The sequence below is a fragment of the Anarrhichthys ocellatus genome, unplaced genomic scaffold, assembly GCF_004355925.1.
Source record: "Anarrhichthys ocellatus isolate YVR2014 unplaced genomic scaffold, GSC_Weel_1.0 scaffold14, whole genome shotgun sequence".
Taxonomy (NCBI): Eukaryota; Metazoa; Chordata; class Actinopteri; order Perciformes; family Anarhichadidae; genus Anarrhichthys; species Anarrhichthys ocellatus.
This window is the reverse complement of record NW_022280044.1, coordinates 4,225,668-4,250,550: the sequence shown is the minus strand read 5'-3', so window position 1 is coordinate 4,250,550 and position 24,883 is coordinate 4,225,668. Positions and strand designations below refer to the sequence as shown.

Genomic DNA, 24,883 nt, shown 5'->3' with positions numbered 1-24,883 from the left:
TTTGAGCTCAGATCAATCTTGTATATGCACTGGTCAATATGCAAAACAGGCTTGACTGCCAGATTTCCAGTTTCCTGCTTATCCAACCTTCTGAAAGGGGTTTATGAACGCTTTGAGACTGCCTTTCAGGTCTGACGCCCTGATAACATTAACACCTAGAAGCTTCCCTGTACAAACGAGCTGAATTTGATGTTACTGGCCCATTTGGACTGAAACAAAGACAAGGTAGAGGCAGGAACGGGTAGCGCAGAGATCAATGCAATGAAAATGAGGGGAAGAAAATCAGTGAAAATGAGAAGGTGATACACAGCGGTATACTTGTTTTTGTGTCAAACACATTGCATGTCAGTTATGAAGTGTGTCTGTGTTAGGGTTGTTGGAGGGGGCTGATGTTGATTGACAGAACCAGATCTGGAGTTTTTCTTATTCTCTTTCTAGCAGATCTGACATTCAGTCACACAATGTCTCAGGAGATCAAACACTGAATGTGTGTGTGTGTGTGTGTGTGTGTGTGTGTGTGTGTGTGTGTGTGTGTGTGTGTGTGTGTGCAGGATAATATGTGGTTTCTAAGACTTGCATCATGAGCAGGACAGTGAGAAAAATGTGAAGAAATTGACCATTCGAATGTAGTGCATGGCCGTTATGCTGATCTACGTCATATTGTTTGCAATGTGGAGGGATATCGGCAGCTTGTCCAAGGAGTTTTAATTTAGAGGTTATTTAATGCTGTAGTAAAGACAGATACATGAAGACACCTGTGTATGTGATGTCTTCTTTGCCAAATCAAAGCAGAGATAGATAGAGTAAATAAGTAGGAACGAAATAGCTTACTTATTTTACATGGCATAATTCAGTTTGCATTGCCCCTTAATACCCACTTTATATGGTAATGAGACAATATTTGTTTAACTGTGTTTTACATATTTGTGGTTCAAATCTGCTCAGTGTCATATAGTAATGTATTTATAGATTTGATGGACAAAGACCTAGGACCTGTACAATTTGAATATGCATATTGATTGAAAATATAATGTCACGGTCCAAACTCTTTAGGGCAAATTTTTTAATTAAGAAATGTAAAAAATAATAAAAGTCACCTAATGCAACGCAAGTGTAATTCAGTCATTGTACCTGTCATACCAATAATAAACATATTCTCAACAAGAACAAAAAAAACTCAGCTTAGGGCAGCGAGAACTGCTGAGGTTTTTGTCGATACAGACATTATACAATGAGCTTAGTGAAGGTCAGTCAGTATAACAGACTATTGTTCATCTCAGCCAGAATAACAATAGGAAGATATAGCGCTTTCATCCAAAGCTCTTTATAATTTGCCTCTCATTCACCCATTCACACGCACACACACACACACACACCCGACAGCGAGCTACCATGCTACTGCCTGAGCCACCGCTGCCCGGATGAATTTAAAAAACATATTTTCTATGTTTGCTTTTCAGATTTCTTTTGGTTGGGCCTTTATTTTGGAAGTTCATGATTATGCGGCATGTGTCTTATTTATATTTTCCAGCTTTGACGTGCATCAACTCTCCAAGACACTGAAATGTGATCACATTCTGCATGTACAGTATGATGCATCTGGTGTGGGCTCCGGCCGTTAACCACAAGGACCCCCCTTTGATAATAAAATAATCTATTTGGCAGTCTGCTCAATCTGAGTCTGAGAAGTTTAATAATTCTAAAATTGTGGGCACATACATCTCATTCACTTTGTATGTGCCAGTGTGCTTTGTTCTAGAAGCGTGAAAGTAAAGTGTTCTTTTTTTTTCTGCATTGAAAATGAAGAGCTGCAAAGAAGGGTTGCAGAGTCAGAACGTGAGAAAAAGACAGGGAGAAACAGAGCAAGAATTTCAGTTTTGTTTTCAAGAGTCTGACTCAGAGAGAGCGTTAGTATTTGTCTTTTAGTGGATAGAGAAACGGGAGGATAGAGGCAAAATTCTGGCTCTCGCTCTGACAGCGCAATGTTGGGTTTACAGCTATTCTGCTATTTCAGGGTAATTAGGACATAGGGGAATTGTTTGGAAGAAAAAAAGTATTCTGCACACAAAGCCTTGCCCATACATCTTCAGGCTATCTTCTCATTAAGGGCTCTCTGCGGTTCACAGTGTTGTCTATGAGTGGTGAGTGATTATAGAGTGACCAGCTGCTAACCAATGTGTATGCAACATCAGTGTCTTTGAGGTGAGACGCAGGAAAGCCAACACACCTCCGGTAACTGGCAACTGGCTTAAGTTAAGTACCGCCCCAACACTTGGCATCAATTTAACGAGCTCTGCTATCCGTTTGGCTTTTGTCTCAAGCAACAGTGCATCAGTCCTCTTACACCGAGTCGCTTCCTCTGTCCCTCTCGTTCTCCCTCTCTGAGTAATTTAGATGATAAAATCCTCTCCGCTGATGGAATCCAGAGAACGATAACCTCCCCGTCAGCAAGGTAAGACTCCCTAGAGCTCCCAGTATGTGTGCAAGTGTGTTGTAAAAGGCTTGCAATAAGAACAACTGGGCACTAATTAGTGCTTTTCACTCTGCAAACATGCCTATAATGCACCCAAAGGAACATTATTATATCATTGTGCGAATTTATAAGACAAACTACATCTCTCTGCATATCTACGATCACTTCTACATTAGCCTAAATTAATTACGTTATAGGAATTATTGTGGTGGCAGTGACAACCTAAAATGGATAAGAGAGCTTTAGTACAAGCACTTGTCCATCTCTGTATGGATAAAACACTTATCTATGTAGCTTTCAGGCACAAGCACAGATGCACACATGCATACATATTCCCATGAGTTATGTGTGCGAAGGGATTGTTTGTTTTGTGCTCAATGCATTGATGTATGAATGACCATGCATGTGTGTGTGTGTGTGTGCGTGCATGGGTGTCAAATCAGATCTTGTTCTAACATTGTCAACAGAAGACCTAGGAGCCACACCTCTTGGGCACATGGGGTAATCTCTAAAATATAGATCAGAAGCATGAATTTCTGTCAGCCATTTACAAATCTTTTGATGGAAGGTTTAAAGGGCTCCTTTGAACTTCTTCGTTTTTTAATTACAGGCCAACAAACAAAATTCAAATAATAAATTCTCTGTCAAGCAGAGGCATGGGACCGCCCTGAGCTGGTATCAAAAGCCAGTATAACAAGGCAAACTTGTCTTGCCCTTTGCTACTGCAAGCTGCGTACACAAGTAAACATTTGTTTATATGCGATTGAATACGCTTATTTACTTTACTACCATGATACTTGGGTGCCAATTTTATATGTCTTACGATTTTTAATGCTGCGATTCTACAAGATTTGTGACTTGATATTTTGATTCATTGCAATTTTTTTTAAAGGTTTTTTGACACTAGAGCAGGAGAAAAAGTTTAATCATATCAAGAAAAAAAGTTTGATATTCAGAATGTATCTAGTCAGAAATGTCCTGAAGTCAAATTCATCAGTCATTGAATTATGGAGCAATGCGTTTTTATGGGACCTTCAAAAAATACTTGATTTTGTTTCTGTATGTACTCAGTATGTATGTATAGCATATAATAGGCTCATTGTAAAGAAGTGTGTTTATGCTGAAAATAATCCTACCTTGTCGAACATCTCTGGGTGCTATGGCGATTGCTTCATTGGAATGCAGCTCAGTGACACAGCAGTCATCAGGAATGAAAGAACCATTGCTGGAACTGTGGGGCGTCTCCGGGAGCAATGGAATAGGTGGTGCCATGATATTGTGGTTCGGACAGATACATCCTGTCTGGGTCATCCCACAACCATCTCCATCAGAAACCTCCTGGTCTCCATTGTGACCGGTGCGTAAACACTCCTCAAACCATCGGCAGAGCACGCCGCAGGTGAACTGACTGGAGTTCTCATTGTTGATGAGTAACACCTCTACCAGTCTCAGCTCCAGCAATTCCTTCGATACCTGAGGCTCATCCTCTGCTGGATGTCTCGTTAAACATATCTGGACAAAGTTCTTATCAAACTGTAGGAAGGAGTATGGTCCCTCTGAGTTGGATTGGCTGCCACAAAGATCGATGACTTCCTGATCCCTTGCAGCAGGTGTCTGTACGTGAAGGGGACAGCTTTGATTGGCCAGGTGGTGGTCAAGAGAGAGGAGCATGGGGGAGTGCGTCCGGCAGATGATAGGCTGGCGGGTGAAGCGGAGGTAGAGGGAGTACTTGGTGGGATCAGGGTTTTCTAGGGACCAGGAACAGCCCGGTGCCCTGGATGGAAAGAGCTCCCTTAGGGAGAAAGAGCCATAGAGCACCCCAGCTACAAGGCTGGAGCATGGTGAGGAGATGGGCGAGGGGGACCCTTCTACCCCGGTGCTGGGGACGCTGTGGGCAGCCCCATAGGCAGCCTCCGCCAGGGCAGAGAGAGAAGCTGGAGCGAGGGCAGACAAGGCAGCCAGGGCCCCAGCCACAGCCAGGAGGGAGGACAGCACAGACAGACACACCCCACCAGCAGTGTTCATCCTATGACATTCGTCCTGTAGGGGAAGAGAGAAGAGAGGAGGATGGGGAGAGAGGTGGCTGTAGATTAGACACATTATAAAATATCTTCAAATGCAACCTGACAAAACTAACATGACATGTACAAAAGCTGAACTTATCAATATTCCTGTTCAAGTCTAGACCAAAGAAGCATGTCTGGTTGGAAATATTTATGGGCAGATTTCTGTCTTGTCTCAGAGTATAAAATAACCAAGTTCATGGCAGCAGTTCTCGTGACGTTGTTCTTCAAACACACACACTGCCAAAAACAGAAACACATCCCTGCTGGGCTGGATTAAAAGGGTTGATGACTTGGCTTTTGAGACATGCACTGTGGGGCTTGATCTACCCTTTCCTGCTGATACGTGCACACAAACACACTGACAAATGCACGCAAAGACACACACACACACACACACACCAACGCCTGCTGAGCAGCTCCCCCAAGGCTCTGGCAAACTATTACCATCACCGACACAGTAAGGGTCCTCCACCAGCCTGATTTTGTCTCACACAACACACACACACACACACTGCTGACAAAAACCCTATGTACAGCATACAGTGTTTTAGTATTTTGCCTGAAACTACTTCAATACCGACAACATTTTCATATGCCCCGAGTGACTGCTCCATCACTTGAGAGTTTCAAGTGGTTCTGCATAAATGTAGTTTGAGGAGGATGTGTGGGAGATGGGAAATGTTCACACCACTCTACCAAAAACCTTATGGCACAATACCCAGACAACTTCTTTTCTAAAATATCACTGTGCTGAAATCCAAAAAAATACTTTTGACTCAGAGAAACAACTTGAACTGTGATATAAGAAAGATTTAGCAAAACATAAAAAAATGACTGCAGACAACCACAAAACAAGAAACTCTTAGTCCCAAACACCTTTTGTCGGAGCAAACTCTTTACATTTCTTTTAGCAGCTCCTTAGCTAGCAAAGTATCTGGACTACTACTTTCAAGCTAACATGCTACCATCTTGGCGTGCCGCATAATTCAAGTCATATCATACAGATTAAAAGTGCATGCATGTGTGTGTCAAATGGTGTCAGTAAAGTATTACGAATTTCTGAAATCCAATATTTTCAACAAAACACTGCAAAGCCACCACAGTCACGTCAAATGAAACACTGACGCTTATACAGTTAATTTAGCATATTTTATGTGAGCGATTTGTCTATTTGATTTGTTTATAATATTGAAAATACTTTTTTTTTAAGTTACACAGTGAAGCATAGCTTTTTTGTCTACTTTTTGTATCGTGCAGCAAGTAGCCAGCTGTGGAATAATGTGTGCCTGCTCGGTAAGTGCCTTTGTATTCTTCCCATTCTTCTGACATGGCGATAACATAAATTTGGCATTAAATATGAGTTACAATGGAACTAACTGCATGTAAAATAGTATTAGCAGTAATTAGTATGCATTGGTTCCCTTGCTATATTAGTATACCGGCTAGTTAGCTAAAACTGCTATGTACTGAACAAACTAACACACTGCTTTGGTGTAGAGTACAATGCTCAGGTTCAAAACAACTCAGTTTTCTGTTACATTCACCAACATTTGGAAGCAAACGACGTACCTTTCCTCAGAATAATACTGAACCCACCTATACCTAGATAGAGCATACCAAATACTCCTGTACTTGTCTGCATGCATCAAATTTGTCTCCCTACTGCCAACCAAGGTCACTCAACGTGTGACGCAGTCTCTGCATGTGTGGGCCTTTAGAGCAAGCACTCAACTTCACTAAGGCCTAGGTTAATGAAAGCCAGAAGCAGTATGTACTTCACTGGATTTATGTAAGTCGTAAGGCTATCCAACGTTGGACACACAGTCCACAGGGCCTGGGTAAGAGGCCAGGAACTGTGCTTATACCTCACCATGTCAAGAGGTGACCCCACAGAGATTGGACAGTAAGAGGCACTTGGGCTCATAGCACGGTGGGGTTAACGAGAGCTAAAAGCACATGAAAGGCAGACTGAGGATTGAGGGGGATACAAAGCAGGAGAGATGGTGGAGGAGAGGGAATTATTACAATTGTACTGTAATTGTAAACACATGTGCAAAATTATACATTGTGAAAAATAAACAATCTCTTTAAGGTCTTAGGTATTCTACTGATGCTAAGTCAGAGTGATGTACAATGCTAAAAATGGTTTACTGTCTTGCTCAAGGACAATTCACCTCCACAGTATTATGTTATGATGGACAGAGATTGTTTTTTTGCAGAGATTGTTTACCTTGAGGTCACATGAAGGTCTCTGTAACCACTAGTACAACCTGCTGTACATCAGAAATAGTAGAGTGGATTTGGAAAGAGATGGAAATAAATACATTTTACAGAAGCACAGTGCTGCTAATTTGGTTGGAATGCAAAGAAAAAGTGACTCAAAGGGCAATTTGTAGGATTCAAAAAAATAGATTTTAAAAGTGACTTGTTCCTTTTTTTTTCAAGCAAAGTGGCTGACAGCCAGTGTTGGGCAATTTATTTTAAGAATTTCATAAAATAGTACTTGCTAATTTTATTTAAAAGTAATAACCTACTTTACAATAGTACTGTCTCTGTAATGCATTTCTGATTACACAACTTCTGAGTTACCTTCACCAAAATAACCACATAAGTAGGCTGAGGCATTATGAAATAAAAAAGGGTAATGTTTTATGTCACACAAGAAGCTCAAGTTTATTGCAGTCGATTACAGATCCAGTGGTGGACGATATTGTACATAGCAGCGCTTCATCCCAGTGCTGCACATGGTTTTTCTTTCTATGACAATAATATCTTGACAACACATCACCACTCTAACTGCTAACTGTCGTGTGATGGGCTGGAATCTTTGCTTTTAATTTTCTAGTTGGGCTTCTACCAGTTTGTTTGAAACAGTTCTTTCACTTTGAGCACCAAGCGGAGGATGCTTGCCCCCATATTTTGTATGGATGAGCTTGTCACCGCTCACTCTGACAGCTGTAGAGCAAGGAGGAGGATGTGGGGGCATGACACGATCCATCGGAGACAACAATACCGTGAATGTCATCGCCTTGTCTAAGAGCTCTGTTAGACGGAGCCCAGTTCCAGGCCAATGCATGCATTCACATGCAGTGGTTAGGCTACCACTTTGTATTAAAATCCAGCGCTAATATTATCAAGAGCCTTTATTTTTCTTGCCGAAGTGGCGTGGCGTGGATGAAGGAAAAAATGAATGTCAAGTAATCAGTATGCGTTATATTACTTTGTTACTGCTAAAAAAAAGACATGCACACATTAGATACGTGCACCGGCACACTGAACATACTACTGTACATTAGACCACACTAACATACAAGCTTTGTAGTTCCTTTCACTCATCAGGCAGTGTTTACTTTATAAGAGGCTGGTAGTGGTGTGAGACAATAACCATAGCAACACTGTCAACTCCTGGAAAAAGTGTTTTTTTCCTTTTCTGCCGCTCTGTCGCTGTTTGGACTGGGTTTTCCAACACAGGATTCTCATCTGCAGATTGTTCACGAGTAAAATATGACATAAAGGGTTTTTAAACAGCATTGGCTCCGGCTGCTGTGACACTTTCACAAATGCATGGCACGGTTGGGAAGGCTAATGTAGCATGTTGTGAAAAATGCTCAAGGACATAATGCTGTCTGGCATATGATGGGGTTATAGACTATGCTGTTTGAACATGCTCAGATTCTTTCAAACAAATATGCAATGATATAACATCCGTACAGGCTGCAGTGACACATTGCCCGCTAACAATGTGTCACTGAACTGTTAAATCCAGGGAGTCTGTGTGAATATAATGCAATATATTCTAAAGCACAGAACAAACAGCATTTCTGGGTTATTTTTATTTTGCAAAGAATAAAAGTTGATATTGTCATAGACCTATCAAAAGTGAAGATAAATAGAATTATAGGCCAAACCATGCATAGGTAAAACCTTACGCATATTTTACGGATGAGAAAAAGTCAGAAGCGTTAAGCAAATTGTTTTTGGGACAATGAACAATGAATATTCATAGACCCACAGTCTGTGCAAGAGTAGGCCCTAAAGTGCTGTCTCCATGAGGCCATTCTGTCCCACTTCACTCTCAAACAGCACTTTACTCTGGGCAACCATAAATATTCATTAGCTTTGATGTCTTCCTTCCACCTTGACATTAATGTTATCACCAAGGATAGCAAAATATGTATATTCCTCACTCCCTGTCTCTCTTTGCTCAGGGCTCCGTCTTCATTCTTTAATGCAGTGAGGTGACAATATGACTCATCTAATCTTTGTCTTCACTTTAAAACTCAAAGAGAATAGTGCCGGGACACTACAGTTTTAAACTCATGGCACAGCACTGAAAGTATCACTGTCCCCAAATAAGAGATTATTTCACCAAATATTAATTTTACAATTATGAACGCATCAAGTTTTAATGTCTGCTATAGATGTACCCAGATGCTCAAGAACGTATTTTCAGTGGGGTGGTATGGACATGCAAAACAACAACAACAAAAATTAAGCTTTGAACTATTTGGTACAACCCTAGAAACAAACTTAAACTGTATTACCATGTTTTATACACACAAATTCACTGCAGGATAATAGTGTGCATTAAGCTTTGTTAACATCAATAAAAACAACGTTAGCACTGTTCTTGGTGGGCAACCGTATTTCTCTATATTCTACCCATGATTCTGAAAGAGCTTGTTTTTTATTGTTCCTTTTAATTTTAAAAGTCTATTTGTTAAGGCTGAGTGAAAGATGCTGCAACCCCCCTTTACCTTAGTGACGGACATACATATACAGAAACTCAACGCAAAATCACACTCATAAAACATTCCTCTTTTAAATATGCGCTCTCCATGCTCTATGTTTTTTAAGGATTCAAACACACTCTTGGGTAAAGGAATGTTTATATTTGTTCCTCCTACACCCTGTATGTTCTCCTTGATGGTAAAAGCAAATGGGAACTATTACAAATTAGATTTTTTATATATATATATGCCTTTTTTTGCCTTCTTTAATGCCACTGTAACATACTGCGAAACCACAAAGAGGCACACTTTAAATGACTGAATTTTAAAATACCCACGGACTGTTGAAGTACTGCTCAACTCAGAATATTGATATGCAGTGTGTGCAGTGTAAAGCCAACATTAACCACCTTACTGCTGCTTCTAGTCACGTGACTTACTCCTGTATTGTCTTTTTTTGTTTGTTTAGTTTATATTTTTACTTATATAGATATTTTTATTTGATTTATAGATATTTTACTTCTCTATTTGTCTGAGCTTATTTCAGTCCCTGTGCTGCTCCAACAACCATATTTTCCATTTGGGAATCATTTTATCAAAACCATAATTTATTCTGTGTGGATGATTCCTGCTTGCAAAAATAAAAAAGATGATTCCATGTTTTGTTGGTGTGACAACAAGTTTTTTTTTCCTCTATTTATTAAGGCCAGAAGACATGCATTGCAAAAGGGTATTAAAAAATGTGAAAATGCAAACTAAGCAATGGCAACACACAAACTGCTGTGAAAGGAAAACATCACCTCTACTTAAAAAAGCAGAAATCTAATTTGTTAACTGATTCTGCATCCATATGCTGAATCTGGAGGTAACAGGACAATATTTTAGTATTGGAAGCGTTCTGGCTACCGTTTGCAGTCGGAGTAGTATTGACCAATCACGTTTTAGCAGTCTGGTTGAACGCAGGTAAGCAGTCCGTGTGACGAACAAAATACGCCGAATGCATTAGCCCAAATATCTTTAAACACATTCTGACAAAACCAAAATGACATGGACTAAAGAAGAACATATCAATATTCCTGTTCAAGTCTAGACCGAAGACGCACGTCTGGTTGGATATATTTATGGACAGATTTCTGCCTTGCCTCAGAGTATAACATAACCAAGTTTATGGCAGCAGTTCTAAGCAGACTAAGGCTTTGTCCAGACCAAAATCAGCAGCCCCCATATTCATTTCATTAGTCAATTATTGCACTGGCGCACAGTTCATTAAACAAATGCATAAAATGCCATCCCAGAAAAACTGAAGAAAATAAAAAAATGTATAAAATAAAAAAAAAAACTGCTTCCTCAACTCAGTCTCACGGCGGTTCATGAAATAGTCACGAAATTGTATCTATTGATTTGTGTACATGAACACAGCTTTTCTACTATTTTTATGTCGCTCGGCAGAGCTTTCAAACGATGATGTTTCGCCAACAAAGTGAATTTGTTAGGCTTTAGGAAAAACATCACAAACACGTCACTCCACAAAAAAACTTTGGGACAGACAGTCTCGAACATCGTTCCTGTGTCCTAAAGTGCTCTTTTTGTTGGACTCACCTGCCCACCATACAGTAAGTGGCCCTCTCACTGTTTACTACTTCGTCACTAGCGCTGACCGTTGCATAGTCACGTGGATGCCTTGAATTCCTGTGTCCACTACAGAAAAGGGTCCTGCCTTCCTGATCACATTGCATTATCTCAATGGTACCTGAACTCCTAGGCGAGTGGTGTTTTCGGGATACTTGTGCACTGGCAATCTTGCAGACCAATTGTGTATTTCATTCGCATTCAACAAAAGTGTATAAAGTGCTCGTTCAAGAATGGACATCACTGTATGGGGTAAGACTTCCCATGAATAGCTATTCATGAACTGAACCAAAAGTATCTTCCAGTAAACTTTCTTGTTCTGGTGTAATAGAGTGAAATAGCTTGTGGGCACCAGACTTAAATGTATCCCTGGATAGGGTGCTTCTGTTATGGGAAATGCATTTCGGGTTGGTTGCGATGAAGCATCAAGACACACCGTCTTATCTCCTTTTCCCTCATCCTCTCCGCCTCCGCTCTAATCTATCATTCTTATTGCACACATCTAAGTGCACTGTGGTAGAGAATGGTATTGTCTAGTCGTGTATTGATGTCAAGAATTCCTCTCATTTGTGGCCTTCAGAGGAGATCAGCGTGTGGTCCTTGTATGAGCACACACAAAACATTGGACACTAACTGAACCATGTGGATTTCACACACAGGCACATGCCACACCCGATTAAATGCTAACTCCATTTTATCAAATATTCAAGACTGTATCCAGACACCAAGGAGTTTCTTTCTACTACTGATTAAGAAGTCATGACATGTTCCTCTCTCTGCCCTCCAGCATAACATCCTCATCTCTGCCCCTTCTCATCTTTGGTTTTGCCCTCCTTAGAAATCTTAGCTTTCCTCAAAGCCAAACTTAATTTATTTACCCACATCTACACGCATCCATTTATATTCCGTCTTTCATCTCAATAAGATCTTTTTGCCTTTAAACAGTATCAACAACAAATGTTGTTCAGCTAATTTAGCCCAATTGACATTTTAGAAGTATTGTATTTGTCCTTTTATCAAGCTCAACCCAGGACACCATTAAGCCAGTGCTTTTAACTTTGCATATCAGTTATTCACAAAAGGCAAACAAGCTGTGAATAGAGACGGTAAGCCCCTCTTTCACAGCAAATGCCATTTTGTCTTCTGGCTAGGGCATACGCTACACACACAAACACATCCCATGCACTCATACATATTCATACATTTAGGTTAGCATAACATGTGAGCTGATGGAAGAACAAGGCGTGAATCAAAAGTGTAAATAATTACGATTAAAATAAGTGATGCATTATCAAAAGTGGTCGAGGAGTTCCCTTTAAAACCCATGTTTTAGTTAAATTGCTTAGTTGTGTCATGTTAAAGGGAAAAAAAACTCATTGTCTGACACTTTAACAGTTTTCAAGACGTGACGGAAGGTTGGGATATCAGTGTGCAGTTTGAATACAGAAAAATACCAATCGGTATTATAATATAGAGAGATTGCAGCTTCAGCAATATTAAAAGCCACAATAGACCAGAACACAATGCAAACACAGTTTATATCTTTGTTGATTTGCCCTGTGAAGTACACAGCCCTCTGGAACACTTGCATGATGTATTTGTGCACATATTTGAATAACTTAATCGATAGTTCTGCAAGGTGAAAGTCAAATATGTTGTCAATATGTCATATCTCATCACCTGGATACATATGCTAGTGGAGTGGAGCACCAAACTCCAGAACAAGGCAGCCAACCAACACACTACTCCACATAAGGAAACGGCATCCTTTCATCTCATCGCCCTGTGCCCATATAGAGTTGTGAATGACGAGGAGTGTCATCGATACTTGCGTCGTAGCAGAGACAGTGTACTCCAGAGCTGGAAACAGATAATGTAGGTGGAATACAAACAGACAGATTAGAGGAATGTAAAGGCAGCCCAACCTAAGAAGAGTGAATTATCACATTTCACGTTGAAAATACTCTAAGAATGAAGTCAACATGACATTTTTTTTTTTATGCCTCGCTTTGTGCGCCCAAGGACCTTTTTCTTTTTCATCAACTGCTCGTGCTCTTAACTACAATGAATTGAAAGATGAGATGTAACGTAAGTGAAGAGGGAAGAGCTGAAAAATCCAATGCAAAAGCCCTCCAGAATGTGGCCTTCAAGAAAGTGTAACATGGTGGAGTCAGAGAGAGAAAATATCAATTTTTTATGGCGTCGATGGAAAATGACTTCTAATGATAAGTGACTTCATAACTGCAATTTCCACCATTATGAGATCCATAAAATCTGCAATCAGCAGCAAAACAGAAACAGACAGTATACGCAATTAATATGAGCACTGATTAAACAGCACAGAAATGACCACCACTGCTGCCAACACCATTAGGAAGCTATTTTCTGGAAGATTATACAACCCAGTAGCAACCGTTAGCTTGGTGCCATATCAGCTCTGTATTATATACTGTGCAGTTCGTGTCATTACCCATACTAAATAAACAAACAGAATAAATGAAAATGCCATTTGTAATGCAACACTGTGGTAAAAAAAAATCATTGACATGTCATCTCGCATTGCTCCAAGAAAATTACACCTCATTTACCAAAGGCTACACTAATATATTTACACTTGGAGCAAAAGCATTTTTCAATATCCCCAATGGGAAAACATTCAAGCTTATTATTAGATGGCCTCGTAGCCTTTAATTTGACATTATTCAATATGCTCCAAACCTGAGTTTCAATATTAAGCTGTGTTACATTAACAGGGAGATATTGATAATGGCGTCTATTAAGTTCAGATGAGTGAGTAAATAATTATTGGAGATGAGGATAAGCAAATGGTAGAAGGCCATGTTGCCTTGCATGGAAGCAGTTCAGTGGCTTCTTTTTCTTTTGTCTTTTTACAAAGTAGAACAAATGACAATTTGCAGTGTGTCCCTCATGAATATGTCCTCCAAGTGCAGCATTATTTGTATGAATGCTCACCGAAGACTTATTAAAAGTCTTAAAGATGAAGAGGATGTTAAATTTAACCACATTGCTGAAAACCTTGGTGAAGGACTGAGTGATGAAAAACGTTTGAGTTATCTTTATTTCCCCAGAAGATAAGATTTAATAGAAGTAATAAAAAAATAAATGAAAAAAAATCCACTCATCATCCATCTCTTACTTGAATAATATCCTTTTGTGATTTGGCCTCGGGTTTACATTTCGGCACATCAACCTGATGCAAACAGAATCATGGACCAAGACACAGTTCACCTGTAAGGTGTTAAGTCTGCTACAGCACAGGAACGTGTACAAAAATATACAACAACATACTGCACAGCCTACTGTCACAACTAAAATTAGTTATGTCATCTTTGTGTAAAAGAGAAATTTGGACAGTAAGTAATGTAACAGGACAGGCAGCTAACATGCTTCATGCTGCGTCTGCTTCGGTCTTTATTTGTGCTAATTAACTGGTAGAGACTTTTAGCAGAACGTGGATAAACAGATGCAGAAGCATGTGTCAGGCTTGACCCTACAAACCCCAAAACACCTACTCTTCACACTCTCAACCTTGTTGTCACGGTGGGGGGAAAAAATGAAATGTCACCATCTGTTGAGTGCCTGGACAGAATGTGATGCGACACATGCAAACACAGTCTAAATTCCTTTGTGTGCAGATCACACTGGCATGTGTGCACATGTATTCATCTGCACAAATCTGAATCTAAGTCTGTGCGTGTGTGTGATGGAGGTCCAATAAGGAGTTGGATAAAGGCCTTGTCGTATTGTGGTGGGCCTGGTGGGAATTTTGGTTTCATTGTGAAACAGAGAATCACAGACTGAGGAAGAGGGGGATCGGCTTCCCTCCGCAGCATGTCCCTGCCAACAGATCAGCTTACACCAGCTTTTTCTTTTTTTACTCAAGACAACACAGACGCATGGTATGGAGAGGAGAGGGAGGCTGAGACCGAATACTTGGAGGGAAACTTAGTTCCCCTCTAAGTATTCTTCTGTGAATTGTGTTACATGACAGTTGAAAAGCTTAATCTAAAAGGGGAAACAAATATTTAAGGTCCATAAAATTACGGTTCAGTTGACGAGGAAATAGTCTGTTTTAACACCAATGTTTGCAAGATTCCGGTAAATAATGATATGAAATTACTGGCCCAGAAAATACTTTCATTTTATTGAAAAAAAAAGATATGACCCTTCATTTTTGCCAAGATTTGCTAACAGAAGAGACCAAAACAAATGAATGGCCAGCAATGTATTTTAAACATGATTAGGATGGGAATTATTTAGACTTTGTAAATGTATGTAAGTATTTATTTTAGTCATTAGCAAACATGTTTATTACCTTGTCAGATTAATGCAACTTTAAAGGCATTTTTAGATTTGCATTAACTTCCATTGATAGTTGGATAAGGATATAACTATCAAAAAAAAAGAAAATTTAAATCCATACCGATGCTTTTTATTTCCAATGCATTTAACGATGAATCTACAATATTTGTGTCATAAAAATAACAATAACAAATGTATTGATCAAAGGGCTCCTGCATACAATAAAACCAATCAATGGAGTTTTACAATTCCTCTGCAACAGCGTTAGAAGGGAATCTTGCAAGCTAATTCAAGGAAAAATATGTGCCGCTATTGATTCCAGCTAATGTAAAATGGGACAGCTGTGCATTACTGCTCAGATTTCCCCACTGTAAACCTGATCCTGAATTTGATTTGGGACTAAATATTAAAGAATTACCATACACCAATTTATATGAAAAGCCAAGTCTTTAAAGAGGTTTTTAATTTTCGAAAGTCATTGATTGAGCAGAGAGTGCGCTGCGTGAAAAGACATTCATTAAAAAAAAGACAATATGTCACACAAATGTTGTACTTAATGTAATCGTGGCCGCGGGATGAGGGATAAAAACCAGCCGAAGCTAAATGTATTGTCCGTGTCAACAGAAACGTTTCAGCTAAAGGGAAAATGGAGTGAAAAAGACAAGATGGTGTGTGAGCCTGTGTGTATGCATGTTTGACAGGTTATGTATACTGTGCAGGACCGCGTCTACTCCTGTGTATGTGTATGTATGAAGGTGTGAGAACTGATGGAGGACCCACCCATCAGGCAGACATTTTTTCCCAAAATGTCTCTGAATGAAGGAAACCTGTTTATGCGCAGTGTGTTTGGATGGTGTGTGTGGGTGGGATTGTGTATCTGGATGTAAAGCCTATGTGCATGTTAATCAGACCACGTAGTGAGGCAGCTAATACTCGCATGCCATAACACATACACACACTTACGGTCCTGTGGACATCGAAGAATATTCTAAAAAGTGCACATCCTGCATGCATGTATTACATGAATATATGAATAATAAATGCCATGCGAGCATGATGCTAGAAAAAGTCCATGCTTTGCACCGGAATTAACGTGAATCACACTTTGCTTAACTTTTACAGATTTTTCTTTCACAATGCATGGGTGGGGGAACAACTTGTTAGTACGTCAGGACTAATAAGAAACCAAATATGACTAACTAAGGCTGATCAGTGACTCAAAACAATTAATAACAGGGAATATTATCCTTAACTGTCCTGCTAAGAAGCAGTCAAACTTTATTAACCTGTTGCTGTGAATCTATTTGTGTGCGATTGTGGAGGAGGTGGTTGCTGTTATCTCCCAATCTTTTCTCTTTACGTAACATATCTTCCTTCTCTAGCTGCAGTAGAGCAGATCAAGCTCTCCCTCTCTCTTTGAAGTGTTGCCAGGCAGGTTATTTATTTCATTATCTCCTCTCCCACTCTATTTCCTCTCCTTGTTTTTAGGGCTCACTATCAAAGGGAGGACAGGAGTCAAGGCAAGGAAAAGCTGACGCTGCAGGTACACGCCAACAACTGTGGACTGTGCGTTTGTGTTAGTGTGTTGTTCACATCTTTATGTGGGCGATATGACCTCACAAGGCTGGAAAGATGGGAAATCTTGCAGTGTGTTTTCCTCTACTATAGGCTTTTTTTGCAGGTTCTATTCTTTACTTGGGTCTTATAGTCAAAGGATGAATGTCATATTAAAATTCTGTGTGTCTGTATTAATCCCTTGCACATATTAATGTGTCACACGCATACCGGTGGGGCTCAGACACAGTCTAACATGGTGGTAGTTGGGGGTAGATATTGAATTGGCAAACACAAGATCATCTACAGAGTATTCATCATGTCAGCAAGAAATACACCGGAACATGAGTCTACCCAGAACCTGCATCTGTGTGAGCTTTTTCCTCAGCTGGAGGTTCAGGGGTTAAAGTTGGCCGTGTCTACAGTGAAGCTGTGTCCCCTACAGGGTCACCGAGGAGAGCTGACCTTTCACACACAGCTATTGCCCAGGTGCAAGATGTGTCTGGATGGTGCAGTATTGCAGTTTTACTTCAGTCTCTGGTAAATGCACCATTTTAGGCCGAATACGATGTACATTCATACATAAGCATTTATTTAAGTTCAATTGATTTTTCTATATGTTTGCGGATGTTGTTGTTTTTTAATTCTCTGGCTGAATTTTATCTACAGTTTTATCTTTCCTTTAAATTATATTAGATTAAATTAAAAGTTCACACATGCAGACATGTTCAATTACATCTTAACGCTACATTCTTATTATTAAAAATACATGATCTGCATTCCAATGTGGAACATACTGTACATAGCTGACCATGAAGTTTACAGGTGATAAATTGGGCTCAGTCTGGATTTCATCATGGAACATGATAAACAACTTGTGCACTTTAATTGAATTAGTTAAAAAAAAAAATACACAAGTACAAATGCATTTGGATGTTCTACTGACAAACAATTCAGAGGGAATTGTTCTTCCATGTCCTCCCAGGTGACATATAAAGCAGAATAAATATAAAAATTGTACAGCATAGTCAACAAGGCAGTTTAGTACAATATTGGCTATTATAAGCAAAATGTCACGGTAATTGTTCAATCACAGCTATGTTTAACTGGTGTTTGAGTGCTATTGTCGTGGAAAGGTGAATTTAAAGTAAAACCAATGAATCACACTTTCAACGTTGAGTGTGTAATGGAGAGTAGGTCGGCTGTTTTGCCTGGAAAATGGAAAAGCTCCACAGTTTTTTTTGGTGCCTTAAAACTAGTTTTGCATAGAAACATTAGTATAGCCATGTACAAGTTCTAAGTCTATGAAGAAAGCTGCTGCGTTACACTGCTGCAGAATCACAGAGGTATGGTAAAAATAGAAGCACAAGTGGCATTCAGAAACATCAGTAGACTACGTACCTTACTAAAAACAAATGCATGTCCAGTATACAACGGTGTTGCCAGCGTACATCTTCAGCTGTCTGCTGAATGCCACAGAAGAAGAAATCTGGGATAAACCTGAGAATGTATTGTATTTGTTATAAAAAGAAATAATCCCATTCCAGATCTGTGTGTGTGTGGGCGTGAGTGAGCACCTCTGTCTCTGTCCACAGATAATCTGGCATTCTGCTGCAGCAAACTGCATACAATTACGGGTGACCTGCTGCCAAGCGGGGAGACAGCTTGGTGAGTTCAATTTTAGTTTTTTTTAAAAGTGTATTATACAACCACTTTGAGCAGATTGCTGCATACATTGCAGCTGTTTTTTGTTTGAATAAAGTGTATTTTACAGCGCTTTTGTCCATTGGTTGTGGACATCACCAGTTGTTGGTTGGCTCACTTTTATTCTTTTGTATGGTGTGTTTGGCTAACCGTTGACCGATCTTCCAGTACACTGCCATACCTCTCCGCCACTCAGGCGCTGCTACGTGTTTTTGACATCGTATGACGTTTCCTATATGACAACTTCAAACAGATTGTTTGCATTCCTCGCTGCTGTTTTTTGTTGAATGTTATATACCTCTTATAATAAAATATTGCATTATCTAGAACGTACCATTACTAACAGCCACTTGGCGTTTTCAAATATAGAAACATGACTTTAATGCAAGAATGCATGAATTGCAGAAACCAGCATTTGTAGAAAACATAATTTCTTGTGGGAGGTTAATTTAAAAAAACTAAGCTGTCATGCTGTTCTAAAAGAGTTACTCAAAATAAGTCATATCAAGACACACACATACTGGTCCACCAGTACTCCCGTATTTAATTTATATCTTCAAGGTTTCAATTTTTTTGTTTTGTTGAACTGAAGAGCCCTGACAATGTGATGTAAATGAGGGCCCATTAAAATATTTCAAATTTGACAAATCATGGCCGTCAGGTAAAAGTGTTATTGCAATTTAGGGTTTCATGTTTTCACATTCAGTGATGGATTCTGTGCTCCCATGTCGATTGAGGAAATAGCCGGAGGGTTTAAGATACCTTTTCAAAACTAATTAATAAAATGAAAACAGCTCCTGAAAAGCTGACATTTTGGGGTTATGTGGTTTTTACAAGAATGATGTGCAAAATCTCCCATATCGAGGCAAACATCAGGTATTGATGTATATGTCTAAAAACATATATGTAGAATTTGGGTTGAATTGTCTTGTAAGTGATTCCACTACAACACAAAATCTCCCCTAGAATTTTGATGATTAGACCATATTCAACACAATAGCTAACGTCTCAGTCAGTGTAACAACTTTTCACAAAGACGGCACTCAGCATCTCTACTTATGTCGGCACATGTTGCATCCATCCTGGACTCATTTACCACTACTGACTCGGTCCCGATCTCTTTCATTATCACCCATCCAGCCCATATCTCCCCTCCCTGAACACAGCTCACTTCAACTTTTCCTCCTTTTTACCTTATTGCTCCCCTGTTCATCGTCCTCTCAAAATCTGACAGCTGCCTTAAGGAAGAGGGGAAAAAACTCTCCCGTGTCTCCCTCCAGCCGTCCCTCCCGGGTAGGGCTGACTATACCTCTTCTTTATTTATACAGAGCTGTCTTTCACAGGTACATATATATTTTGTGTCTGCTTCACTTCTTCCTCTCGCCTCGTGCACTGTCAGATATATAGAGAGAGTGATGGTGAATAGACAGTAAAGGAAAAAGAAAGAGGAAGGGGGAAATAATGTCCCCTTGCTTAAAAGGTGAACACTAGACCAGGGGCACTGACATCAGACAAAAAAATAAATGGTCAATTTTGATAATGACCATAACATGAAATGACACCTGAATCACAGCGGTCATAGCAATGTCTAACTTGTAGGCTATTCAGGAACGGGCAGATACAATAGAAGATACTTAAGACTGACTGTCACACACTCCTCTCTTCATAAGCAATACTCCATCACAAAACCTGAACATACAGTCTGCCTTGGCATTGGCTGCTGGCACCATTTGCATGCCGTCATTGTGGTGTGCAGATAGACATGCGATGAGGTAAAAAAAAAAGTTCTCTGTTGGGAAACATACATGTGCATGTGGAGAAAGGAAAGATGGAACACCTTCTCTGAATGCTGATGCCATTTTCTCTGAAGCACAAGTTTGTGAAAGTGTGCATTGGTGTAGAAAGTACATGTTTGTGTGTATGTTTGTGTTAACATTGTCACATTGATATTAAAAGAAGGTGCTGGAATTCCCCAAACAACTTAAACATATAAATGCTGACTATGATGAGCAAACCCCCCTCTGAGGATATGGGGGTGGCCCCACCAATCCATATTACACATCCATATCTAACGCAGTGCTTTGAGCTAAATGCTAACATCAGTGTGCTAGCATGCTCAAACCGACAATGCAAAAGTGTTGATGTTAAGCGGGTACAATTAATTCCGTGTCCAAAACTTAAGTGTTGGACACAAAAAAATGTTGACTGATGTGATACTACTCTAAGTTAAAGGATCACCAAAGTTGTTATGATATATTCTATATAGAGGATTCAACCTCTAGGAACCATGCATGTCTGTACATAATTTCATGGCAATCTCTCAAAAAGTTTGTAAGATATTTTAGTTTGGATCAAAGTGGCCGCAGAGGGACATTGTAATCTCCAGAGCCATGTCGTGAGCGTTGTCAATATCAGTTACTGTTGTAGTAAAAGAAGTCAACTAGATTATTAAAAGATTTGGCATCAATGATATAGAAATCAATGAAATAATAAACACAGAAAAGATAAGATATGAAAACCACAATATAGATGGAATATACGGACAATGTTTGAGTATTACTTCTGGTGAAGAGAGGCATCAATACGTATGGATATTTGTTTTGAAGAAAAAGGGAAATTGCCCTGCCAAACCACTTATGCGTTTGGTGTTCAATCAAGCGAGGACTATTGAAATGCTAATGACAGTGGCAGAGGACGATCATTCTCACGCAGACAGAATCTGTGTCTGGATATTTTAGCACGAAGAAACTAAATAACCCCCATAAATTTGACATCGTATGGCAGTGAGGACGCATTAATCGCCGACATGTTCCAGATCAGCAAGAAACTGCCCAGATAGTGTCTGATTCGCCTCAGTATAAGAGAACAGGATGCAACAGCAGGGGAGACCATCCTTGAAGACATAACTGTTGGACAACATACACATTTTAAGCAAGGCTAGAGCTGTCATCTGAGGTTCATTCCAACTTTGGAGACTGCCAAAGGCCAGAGAGCCGAGTTTGTGGAAAAGTCAGACTGAATTGTTGTCAGTTAAGTAAATAATAAAACATATGTGCCTAAAGCAAAATCTAAAGTACTTAAAGTTAAATTTCTGCCTTGCAGCAGATTTAAGAACAGTGATGTCATACTGTGGCAGTCTACTAACCACTGCTTTCACATGTTTTTTTTTCCATCTCTCAACTGCAAATTACACATTCTAAACATCGCTATCGACCATGTGGAATGCAGCAAAATGTTAATTACCATGAGATTGACTCTAACAATATACTATAATTGAGACACGCTTGAGAAGAATACATCACATTGAACATCGAGTTATTCTTGAGCAGTAAAGAAGTTGTGCCCAAAATCCTCATCTGTGGTGCAATTAAATACGCCTTGACGTCTGAACAATGGCATTGCATTCAAAATATGTGTTTTCAAAAAGTTGAAAAAGAGCAACTATGGACACTTAGAATAGGATAATGTGGCAACTTCTTGCATTAAGGATGGTTTGACGCGTGCCTCTCAAATCTCAGATTTTTAGGTTATTTAACATACCACCGAGGAAAAAATGACACAGATCTCCCTGTAATAAAGCACAACTAATGCCATGGATAATCTCAGGTCTCTGCAAGGTTATTTTCACATTGGAGTGAATAAGCTATAATGAGAGTCTGAAAGGTAGAAACTCAATCTAAACACGAATAGCATGCTTTAGAAAATGGCGTACTCTTCTTAAGAGGCAAGAGCAGTGCCCATTTTATATTTATCAAGGCAATGAATGCATTTCTAAATGTCTGTGATAGCGGAAACATTCTTCTGTGACTTTCAAGGTCTTCCAGTGCTTTTAAAATTATAACACGGTCTCATCCGTCCAGGTGTAAAATAGGCTTGTAGCAAGTAGTACACAAAAAAGTGAATGTCACTTAATTACCATGTTCCAACTCTGTATGTTCTAGAGTCTGCCACTAAAACTAAGTTTGTCATTAGTAAGGTTGTCAAGAGCACATAAATCACCAGTAAACTAACATCAGTTACTACTTCACCAATGCTGACAAGCTAATGTAGAAAACAAAACACAGATGATGAACCAATGTGAAAGCTTTTCTCTCTCTCTCTCTCATGAATCCAAACCAAATCAAAGACAGCGATTGGTAAAGGAAATTGCGACCCACTATCGGAGGTGAGAGGCCACTGCAGTAGGTGTATGTAGAAAAAGAGGGTGGTATAGAATTGGTTTGGTAGGGAAGATGGGCAGAAAAATTAAAATAAAAAATCTGAGCAGACAGGGCAGAAAAAAAGGAGTAGCAGAAGGAAGGTGGGGAAAAAAATATAAGAGGGAGATATGATGAGAGAGTGTGGTGTATTGAAGGACACAGGTCTGAGAGGCGGTAAGCAAGGGGAGAGATAGTGAGATGGAGAGAAGGAGCAAGGGTGGGGATGAGAGGGAGAGAGGGCGGATTAAGCAGAGGGAGGGTGGATGCGGTCTGCCTTCTCTCCTTTAGGCCAGAACTTTATCTCCAGCAGCAGACTGGCAGCAGAGCGCCAGAGAGGCCCGACAACCCGGCGTGATTCAGGAGGCAAGGCAGAGTGTATAAACACAAACACACACGGATCGCTAGGTGCTGATAGCATGAGCACACACGCAAACACACATTCTCACACACATGAGGGAGCATGCTCATTCTGTGTACACACGCACACAGGTGTTTTATATTCATAGTGACTGCATTCCTGGTGGTGATGCAGTTTTGAAAAAGCAGCACCCAAGGCTACATACAGAAACAATACCAATCAAATAATAAATATATCCCACCATCATCTGTTGACTTAATTATTTCATGATTAGGGTTAAACAGTAAGCATCCCCGCAAGACTTAAAGCAACAGGATGAGGAGAATAAAAACTATTTCTAGTGTTGCCATGGCATCTCACTTGTAAACATTCACAATAACGCTGAAGTTTACGTAAAGGATTACATTTGTGAACACTTTTCGTACATCTTTTGCAGGTACTGTACACATTTCAAGGATATTCTATCAATTCTATTATGAAATCTAGTCAGGAAGGCAATAGCAAGTAACTTTTCAATGAAATGTATGCAGTTTCTAACACCTAGACATCTTTTCACCTGCAAATCAGTACAAAACATTTGCTAGTTGTAAAAATGTGACAAATCTACTTTACTGCTTTCAGGATACATTAAAAACAAACAATAAGAGATTATGGCAATCAAAAAACCTTAGACTGGTTTGTTTCCTTGCACACACTGAATAATTACCACCGTCAGTAGAGTTACTTTAACTCTGTCCACTGTACCTGTGCAAAATGAAGTCATTCTCACCTCAGTCCTTCTCTTCTACTTCCACAGATTTGTATCAAATGCTTTTTAGATTAGTGTTTTGATGGTTAATAAACAACTACTTTCACATGGACTACCCATCCATCAACTGCCGACTGTGATCCATCCAACCATCCGTGCCGATACAGTGAGACGACCTGCATTCACTTCGACTATGGTATAGTTCGCTAGAGAGCACAACAACCCATAAATTAGCTGGAAGATTAGTCAATTGGACATTAATGCAGTTTGGATTCCCTGATCATTGAAGCGATTGAATTACCCTCATTTCTGAAGGTCACACCGGATGCAGTTGCCAATTGTGAGGGTGTAACACAGAGGTAATATAAAGATCAGTGTGGTGAATGCACTCCTCCCGGGAAGTAATAACTTAAACAGTATTCATTTTGAAATGAGTAATGAGCGATGTGTCGCAGCCCAATACTGCAGCCGAGACACGCTCAGAGCACCTGATAACAGCCCTGAGAATGACCCCCTGTGGTAAAAGCCAAAAGACTCGTGTGAGGTTCACCAGTTGCCAGGTCGGCATCAATACCCCCACGTCCTCAGTCCATTGAGTTATATTCATTGGCTTGGAGGGTTCTCTTCACTGTGGCAGGCAGCCCCGTCGATACCACACACTGGTCAAAGCGGGTGGCTAATCCAGCAGCCAATCAATGATGAGATAAAGAGGCGCTGACTGGTGGGCCGGGCTGCATAAAGCAAATGGCTTTTTCTTCCATTTTATTTAATCTTTCAACAACACAGCTAAGACGGATGAAATGCTGCAGGTGAATGACGTGACCACAGCGGTGCAGCAAGGTGTCTTTTCTTGCCGATGATGAATGAAGAGGAGAGGCAATGTTAGAATGAGAACTTGGCTTACTTCATGAAGTGTTCATAAGCGCTACGGACGACGAGCTGAACATTTTGTCAACCGATGCAACCCTTTAGCCTCGAGCCAAGTCACCCGGTGTTGTCAGCTCTTTGTCTGTTCTTTTGCTCACCATATATCCTGAGTCAGCATTGGCCAGAGTGCAGAAGTGTGTGTGTGTGTGTGTGTGTGTGTGTGTGTGTGTGT

General features: G+C 39.9%; 1 protein-coding gene across 22 annotated transcripts in view; it reads right to left on the bottom strand.

Moving 5' to 3' along the window:
• The window catches only part of adgrb2 (adhesion G protein-coupled receptor B2), a 191,960-nt gene that overhangs the window by 127,592 nt on the left and 39,485 nt on the right, over positions 1-24,883 (bottom strand). For all 22 annotated transcript variants that reach the window (XR_004213002.1, XR_004213003.1, XM_031854094.1 and 19 more), the window contains one exon: positions 3,610-4,513. Coding sequence is in view for 20 of the 22 variants with exons in the window: in XM_031854094.1 (XP_031709954.1) it covers positions 3,610-4,513 (904 nt within the window). In the remaining 2 variants the exon portion in view is untranslated. The remainder of the gene's footprint in view (positions 1-3,609; positions 4,514-24,883) is intronic.